Source organism: Sturnus vulgaris, chromosome 5 (assembly GCF_052056855.1).
Source record: "Sturnus vulgaris isolate bStuVul1 chromosome 5, bStuVul1.hap1, whole genome shotgun sequence".
In the NCBI taxonomy this organism is placed as follows: Eukaryota; Metazoa; Chordata; class Aves; order Passeriformes; family Sturnidae; genus Sturnus; species Sturnus vulgaris.
In genome coordinates, this window is record NC_142247.1 from 2,855,397 (window position 1) to 2,870,153 (window position 14,757).

The window sequence follows — 14,757 nt, forward strand, 5'->3', positions numbered from 1 at the left end:
TGTGATACTGTAGCACACCCTGGGAAGAGGATTCCCAGCCTAAGGAAGGATTAAGAGCAGCTAACAGAAAAAAACACGTCCTTGGAACTGGTAAAATCAGTACTTGAACAAAATTTGTTTCACTTCCAGCTGCATTCACTGCTCCAAGTGATACCAGATTAGCAGGCCTTTATTTCATGTTTCAAAGAAAATGGCTCTCACAGGACAGATCTGTTTATATTGTAGCAAAGAATGATGGTGAACTGATTTGTCAGGGAAAACAGGTAAAGAAAATCAGCAGTTATCTCTTTAGAGAAGGCAAGATACTGGTTTTGCAAGTTTTTTTGTGTAGCAGAGGATACAAGGAGTAACTTGCTGGTTGAAGGTAGGACAGCACAGTGTGACAGACACAGCATGTTTGTTTCAGGTTGCAGTGGCTATTCCTTTGAGAGAAAATAGCTTTACTTCTGGTATTGGAGCACAAATACACAGGCCTGCCTGGCTGGAATCACTTTTTTTATGATCTCTAATTTGGTTTTTGCTTCCCTCAGGGGAAAAAGGAGACAGGACCTCTCCTCTTGCTGAGCTCATAAGACTGCACATGGATGCTATGGAATACACTTGTTTGAGTTATGAAAACTGGGGCACAGGAAACTACAGTATTCAAAATGGGGAAAGAAAATCCTGTCTTTGGATTTTAATTTTTATTAACCGTGTTGAAGATACAACTAGAAATCTAGAGTCTCCTGCTTAACTGAGGCACAGAAGAGTTAACTTGGGACAAATTATTTTCATTTCAGTCACTTAGTACTCCTCTAGTGTGTCATCTACAAACTGTCAGTAACTATTTGTCATCCCTCCCTCTGCCTTGTCCTCAGTTTCATTAAAATACAGAGCCCTGTCTTATTCTAGCAGGACTTTGTTTATTTTACCTGTGAGGCAGCTCTTAAAACTATTAAATAAGCCTCATTGGTCTTGCATTTTAACTTGTTAAAGTGCATGGTACAGGACCACTAGTGCAAACATCTGCAAAACTCCCTTTTTTTTTTCTGAATTCTTAAGGAAAAAAAGCTGATTGCAAAATCAAGCTATTCTAAACTGAAACAGGCCTGATTACAAGCCAGCTGGTAGCTGCTCATAAGAGCAGCTGAACTGAATCAGACCAAGTAGCTACATATTGCAGCATCTTGTCTCCAGCTGTGGTCAAAATAATTTGCTGATGATGAGTAAGTTGAGTATTGCAGCAGAGTGTTATTTAAATATTCTGACAGCAGTTTATGTTCTTTTATGTTTAACAGCCATCAGTTAACTTTGTTCAGTTACCTTCTGAATCTGTTATGTTCCAAGGGAATGATGGTTCACACTCACACTTTGTGAAGAATTGCCATCTCTTACATGTTTTGGGCTAATCTACTGATTAGATTAATTTGATTCTGCTGGTTTTTACAGTGGAGGGAATAACAACTGGTTTATTTCCAGTCACACTCTGGAAGCTGTTCCAGATTTGATAAACATCTGGCACAGCTCCTTGTACTGGTGTCAGGTCAAGGAAAGTCTTATTCTTATTGCCATCTGTATAACTTATTCCTAGGCCAGTGATTATCTCAATCAGTCTTTGCAAGTCTTCTTGTAAGATTCAGAGGAAGGCAAGAACCAGTAATTCTTGTGCAGGATTGCTTGCAAAAAGTTCATGGAATAGGTTTGTACCTGACTGGTTTCTCATTCAGTTTGCTTTTGAACAATGTTTACCTCAGTATGAGAGCTTGGAATTACAGTAGATGGAAAACTTGAGCAGTGATGATCAGCAGAGTTTTGGATTTTTACCTGTTGTTCATTACCTGTGTTATCCACTTTTCCCTCCAAAGCATGGACATAACATTTTACTTCTTTCACCCAGCCCTTTGGAACTTTTCATGAGGCTTGACTGTACCAGAATGTATCACAATGTGTTGCCCCATGACTTCAGCTTTTTATTGTGGAGTTCATCCAAAGACAAAATGCTAAGCTAAGGTTTTCATTTTACTGGGCTCACTGGCACAGATAATGTTGTTGCTGCTGACTAGGAACCATGTATGTGTGGCTTTGGTGTGAGAGCACTGCTGCACAGCTGATGGAGACTGAAAATTAATTTGGGATATTAGAAACCTTTCCATACAGCTCCTGGCAGCAGGCTCAGGGCTTTGCTTGCTCTCCCTTCTAGAATTCACGTTGTAAATAGGGCTGTGGCTCTGCTGCAAAACAGGGGGGCTTTATTTCCCAGTAACTGACACCACCCAAATTCTTCTCCTTTTACCTTTGCTAAAGTCTCTGCAGCTGAAAAAGATCTATTGTCTCTGAAACAAACACACAATCTCTGGCTTCTAACTTGTTTTGAATTTTTTACTATTATATGGCTACTGTGATCATCTAGTCTGACTTCCTGCCTACCACAGTCTATAAACATCCTGTAAATAGCTTCAAGTCTGATAGCTGTGATTAAATTGGAATGTGGTTTAGAAAATTCCTATGAAGTAGAGAATATTTCAAGATGACTGTGTGCTACAGCCTTAAGTGGGTATTGCTGCTGCTGCTGTAGATTGACAAGTGACCACAGGCTGAATATTTGGGAGCAGAGCACCTTCCACAGAGTTCACTTTCTAATTGCATCTGGGATGATAACCTGCAACTGGCCTTTTAAACGTAGCAGGTTCAGGAGGAGCAAAAAGAGAATGCCCATTACAGGCACCTTCCTGTCCATATACTGCATTATAACTGTTCAGTGTCAATTCCTGATAGATTTTTTTTTTAACCAGACCTCTTTCTTTAGAAGAGTTGCTGTAGGAAATTAAATTTGATGGGAATTTGCTCTGTTGTTTCTTGGGCACCTGTTACTCAAACATCTTGGAAAAGTGAAGTAGCTTAAAGATATGTCATCATTTCCTTTATCAACTACAAAGAAAGTCAGTTGGGAAAGGATAGCCATAAAGTGTGTATCCTAGTCCTAAACCTTAATGACAAAATTGTCCTTCTCTGTGCATGCAGTGCTGAGCTTGGAGCTGGGCTCCAAGAGCCTAAAGCAAGTACAGGAGTTTGGAGTGAAGTGTTAGAGCTTAGGAGCAGCTCTTGATTTACAGACACCTCATTAAAACTGCAGCAGCACTGACTTTTCTTTATTTTAACCAGAGACATCCTTTGAGTCAAAACACAAGCAAACAGTACCCAAGGAACAGTACAGGAGAGTGAAAATCTACTGTTGCCTTCTGTGAAACTGCCCAGCTTTTCTGCTTGCTAAATGTGACAGTTGCCAAACAAAATAATTCCTGTGTGTCTCCTTTATCAGCCTTTGGATTTTCTAGGAGAGATTCACAGTCTCAACTGCAGCCATTCTACTGATAAAGACAGTATTTATATACTCTTGCAGATACTATAAACCAAATATACAAATCTCCTAGTAGTTTATTAGTTTTTAGCAGTTCATAAATAGGAAAGCTCATTAAGAAAAGATCTCCAGAATCGTATTTCAGCAGTGTCCTCTAAAGACCTTTCAGTCTGTTACACTGAAATTACTGAACTCAGCATCTCAAGCAGCATGTCATGTCATTAAGATCTTTTTAATTCTTAAGATGTTAAATAGATTGTCTTGAACTGATAATTAAAATATAGTGTATGTATTACCCTTTTATCCAAAAACATAACTAGTCAGAGACTTGAAGTTTTCTCTAAACTTTTTCAGGATTTATAGTTATGACAAAGACTGCTTTTTCCTAATCCAAATATATGGATTTATTTAACTTCATTATCATTACTAAATTAATAGAAATATATACTTTACTGCAACTGGAAATTGTGTTACAAGAGCAGATAAAGGACTGATACAACTGGCTGATAAAAAGGGAAGCATGTTCACAGATGAATCTTCAGAATGCCTGTGAGGTACCTTCTCCCATTTTTTAATATATATTCTTCTTCTATTGTGAATTAGTACACAAAGTATTGCAAATTGCTTGAAGTAACAATAAATGGGTCTGGATCCCTGGAGGATCTGAAGCTGCTGTCTGTATCAGTCTTCAAGAAAAGGATAGTCCTTGTGATTTTTGCATCTAGAAAAAGAGAACATGATTAAAACATTTTAAGGATCTAGTTTAAAGGAAAAGCTTTTTTTCCCCTGATAAAAGAATTAACACTGAAATACATTAAAAGCATGTGTGTCTGCTTAGTGTACCCAGGGCAGGGGAAGCAAATTCTCTGTAACCTTCACATGTATCAGTGATGTATCCTTCTCACAGGATAATGTATCTTTTGCTTAGCTGAAATTTCCAAAGTTCCCTGAGATATTAAACCTCTCTCTTGGGAACTCCCAAGCCCCCCCAGCATGCTCTTAGACAAGTGGGTGACCTGGGAAAACTGAATAAAATGCAAATCTTGGTGAGTCTGTAACCATCCTGTTATCTAGGCACTGCCTTAATAACGTTGGCAGGAGTACATAGGCACAGCTCTTCCCTTCAAAAAAAACTTATAACTCTCATTCTTAAAATGGAGTTTATTTACTCTGACTGTCCCTTATGTGAAGGAGACAAAGAAAATGGGGAGTGGGGGATAGCTGTTTATTTCTTTTGGAATTTCCAGCTGATTTTGATTTTCAGACAGCAGTTTGGTATGCATCCAGTACAGGATATCTTTAGAACACGGTGCCTGCAGAAATCCCAATTTTCCCAACCAGTACAGGATGGGCAATGCTCTCATAAATCCAAGTGTGAGGTTCCAGGAGGTTGGCTACGCCTCCCTCTCTTCTCATTTTTAAGTGGGGCTGTCAAAGAGTGTTAAGAGGATTTCCAGTGGTCCGTTATTGAGTGGGGCTATCAAATAATGTCTGTTAGGATCTCCAGTCCTGCTGCAGCCAGGAGGATGAGGAGGATGAGGATGAGGTACTCACTCGCTTAAGGCACAGATGCGATAGCGCTTCTTAAATCCAAGGAGGGTCTCCATGTCCTCCTGAGCCAGTTCAAAGTCAAACACCTGCATGAAGGTCCCAGACAGCTGGGTTACTTCAGCTTGCAGTGAGAAGAGGAGGTTTATTTGCAGAAAAATACCCAAAGTGGGCTGAAGCAGTAGCAGGTGTGCAGCAGGCACCATGCAGGGAGAGCAGTGAATAAATGTGTGAGGTTCCAGTGCTGCTAACCTGCATCATAATTGTGCCACAAGCTGGAAGGGTTTGGCTCTTACCTGATGTGTTCTAATGAACTCATGGGTCTTTACTTTCAAAGTAACTTTTTGCATTCATTAAAAAAGTAATAACTTGTGTGGTATCTGACAAAGGTTTTGCTGGTTCAGAGTTTGAGGGGGGTGGTTTGTGCCATTGGCAGAGTGGGGTTTTTTCCTGTAGTTTAACATCATTAATGACTGTAAGGTACCATCTTACCTTAAAATTTTCTTCAATCCTCTGTGGAGTGACAGATTTGGGAATTACACTCACATTTCTTTGAATGTGGAGGCGGATAAGCACCTGCAGGAAAACAAAGGGAATTTACACATGAGAAGTGCTGCCTGTCTTCAGAAAGCTGAAAACCAAAGGTGCCTGCATGGTTACACAGAGCAGCTCTAGTGGTAATCAGGGAGGGTTGACAGAGGAGAAGCATTACCTAAACCATTCCTAATTATCACATGAGCTCATTAAATCCTTATCCATCTCTGAAGCAGAGATGACAACAAGGGAGTGCATTGAGCAAGAGTTCAGGATTGGCAGGGATGCTGTGTGGAGAGGCAGCCCCTATTGCAGTTAATAATCTGCTGTCCATCACTAAAACTAAGGTAGAGGGAATATTTTTCAAAAGTATTAAAACTACATAAAAGACACAGCTGGAACTCCATATTATTATTCCATAATACCTCTGTAAATAGTTCTTTTATAAAATACAGGAAAATTACTCTGACCAGTATTAACCTGAGCTGGGGTTTTGTTATGCTTGAGTGCAATTTCCTTAATTTGAGGATCGTCAAGAAGGGAAATATGGTCAGGCTTGGACCTGTGAAAATAAAAAATAAAAAAAAAAAAGGCTTCAGTAGTTGAATGACCCATTGTCTTCTCCCTCAAGCCTTGTATCATAAGAATATTATTTCAATCATTAAAAAAGCACAATCTTACACACTTTAACATCTTGTTACTTCAGTTCCTGCCTTCATTCTTTCCATGAATGGAGGAATTCTTTCTCATGAGCACATGAAAAGAGCCTGTAGTTTCTAGTAAAAACAGGTCACTATAACACACTTATGTCCAGCCTGAAATCAGGCTGGGAATTTCTTTGATCCAGATCCCAAGAATTTAATTTTGTCCTTTACAAGCACAGCTGCTCTGGCAAATGCCCTGTCCTGGGTCAGAGAAAGCCACGAAGAGGAGAGTAAAAGCAAAATTTCTGCAACTTATCTGTTTAAAAACTGGATCTCTTTATCCCAGCAGGACTGGAAAGTTGCTATTTTCATAAGCATCTGCTGCTTTGGTTTTTTGTTTGGTTTGTTGTGGGTGGGGTTTTTTTTAGTTCAGAAATTCTCCTACATGTTTAATAAGCTCACCAAAGCTCAGAATTAATTAAGAATTCTCTGCTTTCATCAACCAATTGATCCTTTTTCTTCAAAATATAAACTGTAGTGGACTGAATATCACAGTAAGTGTGAGGTTTCTGTGGGTGTGACTTTTAATGAATTAGTAAATCTTCCTCTAATTACAGTTTTACTTTGAGATTTCATCCACATCCTAAGATGGGTTTAGTGCACTGACTCCAATCTACATCTAAGAAAGAAATCTCATAAAATATTCTTACCTTGGCCAGTTGGGTGCTCCAAGGGGACAATATGCAGTGACAGAGATCCCTTTGGATTGGCAAAACTTAATCAGCTCTTCCTGAGGAAGATAGGGGTGGCTCTCAATCTCAAAAAAAAAAAAAATAAATAAAATTAGCTTTCACCTCTCAGAAGCAGAAGATACTTCAAGGTTTAGCATCACTGTGGTGACTACCATGTGCCACATCAGCTTTGAAAAGTTGATTCTTTTTGCAAGTGTGGGGATTTTAAGGGGTTTTTAAGAGCTGTTCCAAGCAGTGCAACAGCCCAGACAAGTGTGATGTCAGTATTGAGGAGCTGGAGGCCAATTTACCTGATTATTTACAGGTCTGTGTCTTAAGCCTGGTTTGCTCAGGAGCTGATGGATCTGTTTGTGGTTGAAGTTGGAGACTCCAATAGCCTTCACCATTCCCACATCCACGAGCTCTTCCATAGCCTAGAAACACCACAGAACCACGCTTCCTCTTCAGCTCTTTCATTTTTATATGGAAAAAAAAAGCCCACACAAAAAGTTCAGTGGTAAAAATCTTCCTGGCTGGACAGTACATGAACAGTGGGGCTCTGGTCAGAGTCAGGATCTCACATCATGTGTCACCTTACAGACAAACAACAACAATATTCACACAATTCCTAAACTGTTATTATTTCAGTAAAATATGACTATTTTAAAATATTATGCCCAGGCAGCTCTTCACATAGATGAAAGAAATTCTTTTAGATTAATTCTTCAGCTAAGGAAATAATCATCCCATAATAACAAGCACCTTCTTTGGAACAGAGCAGTTCAACAAGGAGCTGTTACAAGCTGGAACAGGATGGATACTGGTGATCAAGGCTGATTAATTTCCCAGGAGAGATGTACCATTTAGCAGTTGGATTATAGGATAAGCAGCACTGTGTTCCCCTCTCCATCACCTATTTTCTTTCACACTAATGAGCAATAAAACAGCCAGACAGCCCTAATTAGATTGTCACATCCAGCAGAAAAGAAACAGGGGAAAATAATCTACTACCAGCCTTTAGAGCAGGAGATCCCCTTGTTCCAAAGCAGAAATAATTTTCATTTGAAGTTGCTGCCATAAGCAGCAGCCTGAAATGTCCACTTCTTTCGTTCAAATTAACAATAAAAATGTGCCTTATTTTTCATCTGACAGCAGGCAAAAAGCATCAGTGAATTCTTCTGACTCTGCTGAGTTTCTCACCTGCTTTTGGTGTGGCTGTGCTGAGCACACAGTGGAAGGGGAAGGAAGCCCAAATTTGAACTTGTGCCTGAGCCTGGCCTCCCACACAGCCTGTGCTGCACACAGAGCTTAGAAAGGACTTGGGCCAAGTTCCACTGCCTTCTAGAGACACAAATTTGGGTGCTCTGGTACATTGGCCATGGGCATGTTGGCTTTCCTGGGGTTTGGACAGCAACTAGAGATGAGCATGGCTACAACTAAAGCCACCAAAAACTGCCCAGAGAGTGGGGTAGGGATGAGAGCAGCAGCACTTGTTAGCTCAAGCCACTGCAGGGTACACACACAGTCAAAGATTTCCTCTTGTCATGCCAACCCAGCCAGTTTAGTAAGCAGTAGATATAAAAATACCTAAATTTTGGCACAGTGACACATAAAGGAGCCCAAGGACACAGAGAAATCAACAATCTCGAATACTTTGTGTTAGAAATTCTCTCAGAACAATTCCCACAGTGGAAAGCTTGGAGTTTTCAGGCTGTTATTTCAATCTAGTGAGATATTTTTGGCCTGTAAACGAACGTACCTCCCACGTATCCAGAAAATCTGTATTGCTGGGAATGATCATGCCATTTCCATCTGCAGGAAATAACTCCTCTCCTGCCTATCAGCACAAAAAGAAAAACAACATTAAGGTCAGTTGAATTACAAGGACTTAAGAAATTTGGGCGAGTGGAGCTGGAGGCACTGAGCTGGATATCCTGACTTAATGTTTGTGATGGGGTGAGACACAAGTAGCCAACAGAGAAATCCTCAAGAAAATCTGTCCCTTGAGACTGTCCTGGCAGGCAGAGGAAGGGCAGGCATTTCTGTGAGCCTCAGGTTGGGAGGTGACACGATGGAGAAACAAGGATTTATTTACCCTGGGCATAAAGAGAGAAGAGAAAAATCAGAACTAAGTAGTTGGCATGTTTGATTTTTGATAAGGAAATGGCAGCCAAACCCCACACTCTAAGAGGAATGTGATCTGGATGGATGTTGGATCCCAGAAACCTGGGGGTTTTGAGCTTTCTGTGCTTTCTGGCACTGACTCCCTGGAAAACACTGCTTTTGACCTGAAGCCTTGGAGAAGGCTCCAAATTTGAGTGATGGAGTTAGAGTCACGGGTGTGTAGTTAAACAGAAATGTGTGATATCACAGATGGTAATTTGATCCATGACTTGAAAACGCTGTGTAGAGAAAAATAAAGTGTTTCTTGTAATACAAGACCTAATTTAATCAGCCATGACCTTACCTTTGCTCCTGGACTCTGCCTGCAGAGGTTCATCATTATGTGCTAATGAGCTTTACCAACATTCCTCGTTGCAGAGGATTAAAGACATGTCTGGTCCCGAAGGCAAAAGGGGCAGAGCCCCGACAGATGGATCCCAGCACTTAAATACCTTGAATCCCATGGGACAGTGCATCAGGTAGAGATCCAAATAATCCAGCTGGAGGGCAGCAAGTGTTTTCTGGCACGCCTCCTTCACCAGGGATCTCTCGTGGAAGGTGGACCACAGCTGTGGGGGGACACAAAGCCTGGGAGCTGCTCTCCTGCCCTCACAATGGCAGGGAGACACACAGCACAGACACAGAGGCAGCTCAGGATGTGGCACATCTCCTCTTCTGGAGGAAGTGCCACTGGAGGTGCCTTAATTGATTTGGGATACTGTTAAGTAAGTAAAATGAGAATGGGATACTCTGAAATTCCATCAATTATTGCAACTATTAAAACAAAGAAAATAATTGAACCTGCTGAAAATCAACCCACCAGCTTCCAGCAGATAGAAGTTACTGTATTTTTCCTACCATTGTTGTTGGGGGGAAAAAACAAAACAAAGCATAACATAGAGGAGCTGACAGGCTGAGGCCGGTGGCACAGCAGGAGTGACCATGAAAACAATAGCCCGGCTTCCTATCCCAGAGAGCACGGCCTCAGTTCCTGTCTCCATGGCTGACAATGGATATGGGCTACAAAAAAGCCCCTCTCCAACCCTTTTGTTTCTCAAGGGTTCACAAACTGCTCTGCTCTGACAGAGAGGAGTTAACTCCCAGCTTCATCCCGTGGCACTTTCCGTGCTGGGACTTTATCTTTCCTCCCTGGAGCTTGGCCCCATGTGACAAATATTATCCAAGGGCACACCTTGCTGACGATGAAGAGCTCTTCTCTCCTCACCACGCCCTCCTGGATTTTTTGTCTCAGAGCATCCCCGATGTCGCTCTCGTTGTGGTACAGGAAGGCGCAGTCCAAGTGGCGGTACCCAACATCGATGGCAAACTTCACTGCCTCCCTGGCCGCTCCCCGCAGAGCCTGAAACCACAACGGAACCCAGGGCTTTGCTAAACAGCACATGAAGAAATTTGCTGTTCTGCAAACCTGGTGTTTTAAAGCCCCCGAATAACGAGTTCCAGGCTGGATCCGGCTTTCATTAACTTTGTGAAATCAAATGGCAAAGGGTGGCAGTGATGATCACCTGAGCTGATCTGCGCTTTCCTAAGGGTTGGAAGCTCACTTTGGGAGACGAAGCTACCTTGAAATAAGTTCTAATTTCCCCAGAAATTAAAAGCAACTTTAGTGTGACACACTGGTGACACGAGGAAACCAATCACACAAAAACAATCCAGCTCTTGTTGACACAGGACAGGGACTCAAAACACTACAGACAGTGCCACCTCCTGGGTAAAATTCACACTCGGTACTTAACAGCAAAATAAATCACTTCAGATTCTTGGCTTGGGGACACTACAGAGCTGTTTTGATGTCTGAGTCCAGAAAATGGCACTGCAAACAGAAACGTGATTCAAAACCGTGACCACCTCCTTTATTAATTTTTTTTTAAATTATATCACTTCTCCAAATTTTTCCAGTCAAAGGGGGTTCAGCTGGTTCACCTAAATTAAAAACAACAAAAACATAGCAAATGCAGCATTTTTTTTCTTTTTTTCTTTTTTTTTTTTTTTTAAGTTTTGCAGGTTTTCTTTTCTGCAGTCCCTTTCCCCCTCCCATATGTGAGCCTGCAGGGCAGCCCAGGGAAGCAGGCAAGGGGAAGGTGGCTCACAGTGGCCAAAGGCTGGAATTTTGGAGCCCCTCACCCCTGGGTGCTGCTGCAGCTGGGCAAAGCTGCCATGCACGACTCTCTGTCAGGTGAGATGTTTTTCAGAGAAAATTAAATCAATTGTTTCATTTTCCAAGGTGTTCACTGAGCTTGGCTCTGAGCCAGAGCTCAGTAAAGGGGAGGCTCCAACACTGCACTGAAACTCTGAGGCTGCTGTGGGAACCTTGAAATCAAATTACTTTAATGAAATAATCACCATGGGCTTGGGCCACGTCTTCATTACATAACAGGTGACATTATTGTGTGGTGGCAGGGATCGTGTACCCAAAATTTTCTTTCTACTTAGTCCTAACCACTACTAGCAATTTAACAATTTCCTTCAGAGAGCTCCCCCATCACAGCTTTGTGCCCTAAGAGATCCCCAAAGGAACACTTTAGTTTTTAAAGCCTAATTCAGGCTCCTCAGTGTCCTGTGTCATCAGAAAAATAAAGACTGAAAGGGTTAAACAAACTCACTCCCATTTGTGCTCCTAAAGTTAAATGCTGATTAGCAGCAACCAAAAATATGGCAAGAATTTAAGATATTTTTATGGTGACTGGAAAAGTGTTTGATTGAGCTGGGAAGTTGTGATTTGACATATTTTGTTTCCAGTCTGAGATCCAGGGGAAAATCTACTTTTAAAATATTTTTATTTTTAAAATTTTATTTGATATCCTTAAGATCCTTAAAATTTTGAGCTCATTTCCAGATTCCTTTTACATTTATAATTCAGTATATTCTTAAATCTACTTTCTCTTATCAAAAGTCCATTAGGTAACATTTGCAGGTAAAGAACCACCCAAACTCTATCCCTGCAAAGTGCTCCATACTCATCTGCTGCCAATAAAAATAAATTATGTTCAATCTCTACGAAATTATTGTGAATTCCCATTTCCAAATCTACTTATTGCCCCTTAAATTCCTATGTCTACACACAGTCATCAAAGATGGCACCTACATGACATGCTGGGATATTAATATCCAGTGCCAAAAGTAAAAAAAAACCCAAACCAAAACAAATAAACAAACAAACAAACACGCAAAAAAGCAACAAATAAAAATTATCCAGGCAGAAGTTTTTACTGCATTATTGTAGCATATAATATTTTTTTTCCCATAGCTAAGAAAAATCTTGTACCTACTTGACTACCTCCATTCACTCCAAAGGTTTCCTGAAGACCGGGAATATAAATAAATAAATATAAATAAAAACCACCTACATTACCTGAGATACTTCTGCTGAAAAAAAAAACAAAAACAAAAAACCAACAAAAAAAAAAAACAACAAAAAAACAACAACAAAAAAAAAAACGCGTGATTTTCAGCAAGCTGCTGGTGTCACCTGCCTGACCACAAGTGCCCAGCTGCAGCAGGTACCTGCCAGGTGCCCAGTCCCAGGATGGGCATCCTGCCACCAGTGGGCAGCTCCAGGTGAGTGGCCATGTCCCTCTCCTGCCAGCACCTCGAGCTGTGCTCGCTCACAAAACCTTTTAAATCGGCTTTGCCCCTCCCTCCTGCCTGCTGACTGGCTGCAGAACGAGCAAAGATTGGTGCTGTAATAAGAGGAGGCAGGGATTTGGGGTTATCTCACCATTTGAAGAATTTAAAAAAACTGATTGCAGGCTCCTCATTCATTTATTGAGTGAGCACCTTGTGGCAATTTGGGATTGGCTGAGGTTACAGATTTTTGTATAGCTCATGGTCTCTGCTTTTCTGCAAGAAAAGAGGTATTTGGGGAGTTGGCACATGTCCCAAAACCATTTCCCATCTCACCTGTCTTGAGCACATCACCAGAAGATGCCAGACAGCTGCAGAAGCATTGACCTGTCCACAGGAGGAATCATTTTTTTAAATTCCCAATATGGGAATTCATCTTCATCCCCACAGCACCAGACACCTATATCTTTATACTTCTTTATATTCTTCTTCATATATATATAGATATGTATATATATGATCTCATGGCTCCCCATAGCTTTTGCTCTCAGCTGCTGTATGATGAGTGGTCACTCCATTCACAACCCTTTTAATTTTATTTCTGAGCTCAAAAAGATCAGGCCTGTTGGCTTGGATTCTGCCATGAAAGTAATGTTTAACCAGAAATTGTAGCTCCCAGGGCTGCTCCGTGGAGATTTCATTTCCCCCACGTGGTTTTTCTCCTTATTTGTGAGAAAAAGGGATTATGTGATGACCACAACTCTCTGAATCCCTGTTGCCCTGTCCTACAGTGATTTTGTAAATTACATATAGAAATTTTACAAATTATACCTTTATGAGACATTTATTGGATGTATTTGCTTTTTTTTCCTGGTTTTCTGGGCGTTTGGTGAAGAATATCTGAGTGTGAGTGTGGCAGGGATGAAGCAGAGAATGTGTCATTTGCTGCTGCCTGGTAATCCCAAACCAAACAAAAACGGGAAACGAGGAGTTACCAGGACCTACAATAATCTCTCCACACAAATCCTCTGAACTTTATCTGGCTTTTCAAAGCCCTTGTTGGGGCTGGCCTCCATTTGCACAGTGACTCAAACACAGGATAAATAATCCCAGCTCCTTTGTAGCAGGTTTTTTTTTTTTTTGGTAAAAATGTGTCTGGCAGCAATGCCAGGATCTGTTTTTGTGGCAGCTCTGAATCCCAGGCACTGGGCTGCCAGGGACCTCCTTGGATGGAAATAACTCCTTAGGCTGGGCTTAGCTGTGGACACAGGGGCAGCCAAGGTGATTTTCTGCAGAAAAAGCCCAGGTTGGGCAGTTTTTACTAAACAAAATTAAAAAAAACCAACCCAACCTAGAACTAAAATTAAATACAACAAATACCAAAAAAACCCAACAAATATATACACACCAATATATATATATATATATATAAATACCAAAAAAGCAACCATAAAAACAAAAATTCATCACCACTTTTCTAACTGTGCTGGTTTTAGTTTGAACTAGGTGGAAACACTAATTAGTGTTATAGTTTAAATTTTACAATTTTAATATACTTGTTTTTTTGTTGTGAGATAGAATTAGGAGCAAAAGCAAGGCAGGTCTAAAACTTAAAGGGTGTAAAGAAAAACTTTATTGACAATAGAAGGAAATAATAAATTTTAAATAAAACTTTTAGACTACCCTTTCCAATTAGTTTCCTAGGCTCTCAACAACTGAACCAGCTGCCAATCAGTTCTATTAACTTACAAAAAAAGGTCCCAAAAAAAAACCTTCTGTGGCTGCTTTTTTTTAATATCAATTAATAAAAAACCAGCACACTAACAAAACTCTACAATCCTAACACAACCCCCAACATAACCTTAAAAAACTCTTTATCATAAATAACTCCAACTGCTCCAACTAAAAAAAATAAATAAAAAAACCCCTCTACTACCCATACAAAATATTCATTCTTTCACTGCCCAAAATAAAACTTGCAAACACTTTATTCTCTCTCCTAAATAAAAATAATAATAATAATAATACACACAAAAACAACATAAAAACACCAGAGTCAAACACTGATTTTTTTGCTCACCCTCCCATCCTCCCATGGCCCAGCTGTGTGTGGATGCAATTCCAGCTTTCAGGTGACAGCAAAGCTGAAAACAACCTCCCTGTGCCTCCAGCACGAGGGTGAAGTGTCCAGGTTGAGCTGGTTTTCCTTGGCCCCTGC

The 14,757-nt window shown here is 40.7% G+C and overlaps 1 protein-coding gene across 4 annotated transcripts; it reads right to left on the minus strand.

Moving 5' to 3' along the window:
- Positions 1–3,107: 3,107 nt before the first annotated feature.
- Positions 3,108–14,685, minus strand: LOC106849368 (aldo-keto reductase family 1 member B1-like). 4 transcript variants are annotated; one of them, XM_088164551.1, is made up of 10 exons: positions 12,876–14,685; positions 10,150–10,317; positions 9,410–9,526; positions 8,554–8,631; positions 7,106–7,228; positions 6,774–6,880; positions 5,900–5,981; positions 5,378–5,461; positions 4,892–4,974; positions 3,108–4,058 (listed from the first exon to the last, which is right to left on the minus strand). In XM_088164551.1, the coding sequence occupies exons 1-10, from the start codon at positions 12,888–12,890 to the stop codon at positions 4,019–4,021; spliced, it is 897 nt and encodes a 298-aa protein (XP_088020677.1). In that variant the 5' UTR covers positions 12,891–14,685; the 3' UTR covers positions 3,108–4,018. The 4 variants fall into 4 exon arrangements, with proteins under 4 accessions (XP_088020677.1, XP_088020678.1, XP_088020676.1 ...); XM_088164552.1 differs by lacking the exon at positions 12,876–14,685 and adding an exon at positions 12,694–12,797; XM_088164550.1 differs by lacking the exon at positions 12,876–14,685 and adding an exon at positions 12,480–12,601.
- Positions 14,686–14,757: the final 72 nt, after the last annotated feature.